The sequence below is a fragment of the Octopus bimaculoides genome, chromosome 9 (genome assembly GCF_001194135.2).
Source record: "Octopus bimaculoides isolate UCB-OBI-ISO-001 chromosome 9, ASM119413v2, whole genome shotgun sequence".
Taxonomy (NCBI): domain Eukaryota; kingdom Metazoa; phylum Mollusca; class Cephalopoda; order Octopoda; family Octopodidae; genus Octopus; species Octopus bimaculoides.
The window spans coordinates 5,638,873-5,644,703 of record NC_068989.1 but is presented as its reverse complement, the minus strand read 5'-3'; the positions used below and the strand labels follow the sequence as shown (position 1 = coordinate 5,644,703).

At 38.6% G+C, this 5,831-nt stretch overlaps 1 protein-coding gene and 1 long non-coding RNA gene across 5 annotated transcripts in view; one reads left to right on the top strand and one right to left on the bottom strand.

Annotated features, from left to right (window-relative positions):
- Positions 1-5,831, top strand: part of LOC106878116 (UPF0415 protein C7orf25 homolog) — a 256,888-nt gene that overhangs the window by 221,230 nt on the left and 29,827 nt on the right. For all 3 annotated transcript variants that reach the window (XM_052970393.1, XM_052970394.1, XM_052970395.1), the window contains one exon: positions 136-370. In XM_052970393.1, the coding sequence (XP_052826353.1) occupies positions 136-370 (235 nt within the window). The remainder of the gene's footprint in view (positions 1-135; positions 371-5,831) is intronic.
- LOC128248690 (uncharacterized) overlaps positions 5,538-5,831 on the bottom strand; it is a 57,317-nt gene continuing 57,023 nt past the window's right edge. For both annotated transcript variants that reach the window (XR_008264847.1, XR_008264848.1), the window contains one exon: positions 5,538-5,665. This is a non-coding gene — a long non-coding RNA (uncharacterized LOC128248690). The remainder of the gene's footprint in view (positions 5,666-5,831) is intronic.

Genomic DNA, 5,831 nt, shown 5'->3' with positions numbered 1-5,831 from the left:
TGAATTTGATCGACACATTGTATGTGTGTGTCCTGCCCCAACCTTTAAAATTGCTGGCCCTGTGCCAAAATTTGAAACCAATATTTAATGACCCCGCAATATTTATTCTTCTCTTTGGATTGCTATATTTTCCAGATGCACCAAAAGACAACTTCCGTCCGTAAAAGTCACCTTCGCAGCAGCAACCTTTACCATTATGCCGCCATACTGTACACCGCAACCCAATGTGCCTCAAATCTTGTGGGAATTTTACAACCTTTCAGCAGTCGTGGATCAAGAAGTCTGATGGTGGATGTCGTTTGTGGACATGGCCTAATATGGCTGAAAGTCATAGCAAGGAAAGCTCAAGCACTTCATCTGATTTGGGCTGGTGAGTCGGCCATTGCTATTTTGTAATCTTGTTTTCTTCTTATTTGTTTTATTTTTAACTATTTTTGGTTTTATTGTTTACTTTTCCTTTCTGTCTAAGTTTTTGATTTTTTTTTTTTTTTACCTTCGTATTTTGATTACAAATCCTGCTGAGATTAACTTTAATTATGTCTTTCCGAGAACACTTGAAATAGATTAAATTGTGTGTGTTCCACTTCCAAACTGTGTACCATTGTGGAAAAATTAGTAATAATGATAATAATAATAATAATAATAATAATAATAATAATAGTAATAATAATAATAATTGTGATTTCATTCATTTGCCACAAGGGTGAAGGATGATGGAGACAATACAAAAACAGACATAAATTGTGGGGGTTTACATACAATGTAAAAAAGAGAAAAAAAAATGAAAGTAAGTAAGTATACACAGTATACATGCTTAGCGGTATTTCGTCTGTCTTTACATTCTGAGTTCAAATTCTGTTGAAGTCAACTTTGTCTTTCATACTTTCGGGGTCAATAAATTAAGTACCAGTTGCATACTGGGGTCAATCTAATCAGTTGGCCCCTCCCTTTCCACAAAATTTCAGGCCTTGTGCCTAGAGTAGAAGAAAATATATTTACACAGTTATTTATAGCTTTGCTCTCTACTGTCAGAAAAGGATATACACACACGCACGCATGCACGCACGCACATGCGTACACATAAATACAGGAATGAAACTGTCCAGAAATAGATTGGATCAATAGCTTCAAGATGAATGTAATAGAAAGTTAGTGGTCAGGTGACTAAACTTTAGGATCAGGTGACCATCTTCTAGTCCAGCTCTGCTCTGTCTCTCACTCCCCCTCTCTCCCTCTCTCTCTTTCTTTCTCCCCTCCACTTCATTCTCTCTCTTCTCCCTCTGTCTCATATATTTACACACAGGTAAACTGACCCCTGTTGTTGACATTAGCCATTCCGGTCATGTGACCTCTTGTATCCCAACTTCAGCAGCTGCTTGACTTTATCACCAACATTGAAATGTCACTGAAGGGTGTGGTAGGTGCTTGAAGAGAGCAAAGTAGTAAGACAAGAGATCATGACGATGATGATGGTAGTTCTACTGAGAGATGGGGAGTTGCTGCCTCTTTGATGTAGAAATGTTTGTTTTGTTGTTTGTTTAAACACTGACCAACCAACTGTGTCATTTGTTCCTTTTGGACAACTCCACCTATTTTTATGTGCCAACTAAGGAGCCTCTTTGTGGTTACTTGGATTACTAGATATAGCAGCCAAATCTCCCCCCCCCTCTCTCTCTCTCTAATCACTCCTTCCCATTTGAAATAGAGAATTATATGGATGATGTGGTTTCTGATATCTTTTATTTTTTTTTTACTTGTTTCAATCATTGGACTCTCATCATGCTGGAGCACAGCCACCACCATCAAGATTTGTTAATAATACTCTCACCTCAAAGGTGAGAGTATTATTTTTACCTTGCCAGGTAAAATGCCTTGTAGCATTTTGTCCATCTTTACATTCTGAGTTCATATTCCAGTGAGGTTAACTTGCCCTGTCATTCCTTCAGGGTTGATGAAATAAGTACCAGTTATGTACTGAGATTAATGTAATCGACTTAAGCACTTCCCCCAAAATTGCTGGCCTTGTGTCCAAATTTGAAACTAAATTACTCTCACCTGTAATGCTACTATTATCCATATCAACATCATTCTAGAACCAAGAAGGGAGTCTATGTAGGTACTCAAACTGCTAGAAATTGCAACCAAGTCTCCTTCAATGCACACCCTCATCTTAAATAATGAATTATACATTAGACAATATAGTGCCTGATGCACAAGAAACCAGGTTGATAATGACTGCAAATCTCTTGACCATAAATCTGCTAGACGAGGGCTGACATGAGCCTAAAGAAGAAAATCAAAGAAGTGCATAACCATAATCAGCCCCTTTCTCAGAAGTGGGTCACTAACAAGTGAAAAACCCAGAAAATATACTGTATTCTGTAGAGGGTGCTATGAGAAAAACTTAAAATTCAGCATCCAAGGCAGGTGACCCAGCTGCTATACATGTGGTAGTAAAAGCCATCTAAGGGCTTTCCACCATGCTTTTGCTCATTGTTTTAGTGTCTATGTTGCTGTGAGCAAACATAAGCACATTCTTAGTTTTTCCACCTTTGATCCAGTGGAACATTGAGGGCTGCATCAGCATCAGCTGCTTCTCATTTTCAGCTGAGTCAATTAGAGCAACATTATATCACTGCCACCACTACTATTAATATTACTACCACTACCACGACTATTGCTGCTACCACTACTTCTACCACCACCACTACTACTACAACTACTTCCACTACCACTGCTACTACAACTACTACTACTACCAATACTACCACTGCTACTACTGCCTCCACTACTACTGCCACTACTACTGCTTCTACTACTACTACAACTACTGCTACCACTACTACTACTACTGCTACTACTACTACTACTACTACTACTAAGAGTGGTAACTGGCAGAGTGCCAGATAAACTGTTTTATCTAGTTTCGTCCCTTCTGGTACAGGGTTCAAAATTTCCAGTATCTACTCATCCTTTCTTCTTTTTTCCTTCTCTCTTTCCAGAACCAATAAATTAAATACCACCCAACAGCCCACCCCGCCTCCCTTGCACAATACTAATGTCGTTCTTTTGCGGTGCCAGTAGTTTGTGCATGTGGTCTGCGATGATATTTGAAATGTACAGTTTTATTTTCTTCCACGTTTATGACAATTTGTTCTGCAGACATTGCTAACATGCACAGGAGTGGTATAATCTATAATGGCTTATTCCTCTTTCTCATGTTTGTGCTTACCTTGTGATATATATATATATATATATATATATATATATATATATATATATATATATATATATATATATATATAGCCTATGTGTGCTGTGAACATTGTAGAAGCGTCATATATAATTTCTAGTTGGTGATCTGGACTGGAGCGGCATAATCCATAATGGTTTTCCCGTGTTTCTGTTTTCCATATATATACATATATATATATATCAAAAGGATGTGTTATAATATTATTCCACAGCCATACCAACAATCCAGCATACCTCTATCCTCAGCTGCCCTAAGGATATATATATCATCATCAACAGCATCATCATCATTTAATATCAGTTGTCCATGCTGGCATAGGTTGGATGGTTTGATGGGGCTGCCATGCAGCACAGCTGTTCACACACAGGCATCAAACAATTTGCTTTTCACTCTGAGAGAGAGGGCCTTTATTGCCAGCAGGGGTAAGGGCTCTGAACTTTGCCCAGCCTGATCTTATTCTCACAGCTATGCTCTCAGAGCATCCACCTCCACTTCTAACTTGGCCGCCTAAATAACGGAAGCTGTCTACAACCTCTAGCTTGCTCCCTGGCATGTGATGGAGTCTATTTTCAGCACATTTCCAGCATTTATTTTACCTGTGCACCTTCCACATACAAAAGTTACTTTCCCTGTTAATCTTTCTTTGATGTTGCTGCACCTTTTATGTGTCCAAAGCTTACACTGGGTGCATCTTATGGAGTTTCTCTCTCTCTCTCTCTTTCTCTCTTTCTCTCTCTTTCTCTCTCTCTCTTTCTCTCTTTCTCTCTTTCTCTCTCTCTCTCTCTCTCTCTCTCTCTCTCTCTCTCTACATATATATGTGTGTGTGTGTGTGTGTGTGTTAATTTATTTATGTGTAGATGCATGGCTCAGTGGTTAGAGCGTCGAACTTACAATCATGAGTTTGTGAGTTCTAATCCCAGACTGGGTCATGTGTTGTGTTCTTGAGCAAGACACTTTATTTCACATTGCTCCAGTTCACTCAACTGTAGAAATTAGTTCTAACATCACTGATGCCAAGCTGTCTTGGCCCCTTTGCCTTTCTCTTGAATAGCATCAGTGGTGTGGAGTGAAGAGACTGAAATGCATCGATGACTGCTGGTCTACCATAAACAACCTTGGCTGGACTTGTGCCTTGGAGGGGAACTTTCCAGGTGCAATCCCAAGGTCATTGAAGACTGAAGGGGGTCTTTAATATATGTATTTATTTATATGATACTTTTTTTTTGTCTTGGAAGTACTTGGTGACCCTGTCAGTGCAGGTGCCACCTAAAAGCACCCAGTCCACTCTGTAAAGTGGTTGGTGTTTGGAAGGGCATCCAACTGTAAAAGCCTTGCCAAAACTAACCTCAGCTGTGTTTGTGCCACATAAAAAGCACTAAGTCCACTCTGCTGAGTAGGTGGTGTTAGGAAGGGCATCCAGCTGTAAAAAAACCCCGCCAAAACAGTCACAGAAGTCTGGTGCAGGCTTCTGCTTGGCTGGCTCTAGTGAAACCATCCCACCCATCCTAGCATGGCAGGCAGGACGTTAAACAATGATGAACGCGAAACCCTGAGACTTTGATTTATTCTGTCACTTCTGGTAAATATTAATAAAAATATACTCATTTACGGGTCATATTTTCCCTTGTTCCATCAACATACCTATAGATATACCCTGTTTGTTTTGTGAATGTTGTGGAAGCACCATATATAATTCCTAGAATTATTTTGTCTTTTAATGCACGTGGTGTATGTATATTATTGAGTCAGATGGTTAGTTATTACATTTTATATTCTTTCTTGTCACCGGAAAGAAAGAAAATGGTAGATTTGACAGGTGATTCTGTAAGTTTGCCGTTTCAGAGAAAGGTTTTTAACTGGTTGATGTTGCATTTGGAAGGTTGTACATCTTGTATGGTGAATAGAAAGAAGATGCTTAATGATATCTGCTTACAAGACTGTTTGTGTTTTAAAGTATGTGAATGTCGTAATTGTACATTGTACAGGTTAAAAAAATAGTTACAGAAATTGGCAAGATCTCCATGGAGTACCACAAAGATCTCTCTCCTCTCCTTCTCAAGGAATTTCAAAGTCTACATGGCTTCCGGTTCAGTCTCATTGCGTGGCACATTGGGAAAGCGACTTCTACTACTATAGCCCCAGGTCAATACCAAAGCCTAGTGAGTGAATTTGGTCAACTGGAACTGAAAGAAGCCTATCATATATATATATATATATATATATTCTTTTATTCTTTTACATGTTTCACTCATTTGACTGCAGCCATGCTGGAGCACCGCTTTTAGTCGAATAAATCACCCCAGGACTTATTCCTTGTAAGCCTAGTATCTATTTTATTGGTCTGACAGTTCTGCTGAATTTTTTATGCGTAGCATGGTTACTCTTCGGAAATGTGTAATATAATGGCACCTGGAATGAAAAAGAATAATTACATTGTAAATTATACACTGCTGAAAACATATTAAAGACGCTTAGATCAGAAATTTTGAAAATTAAAGGTGTCTATTTACTTCCTGCATGTCTCTGTGTGTGTGTGTGTGTGTGTATATATATATATATATATATATATATATAT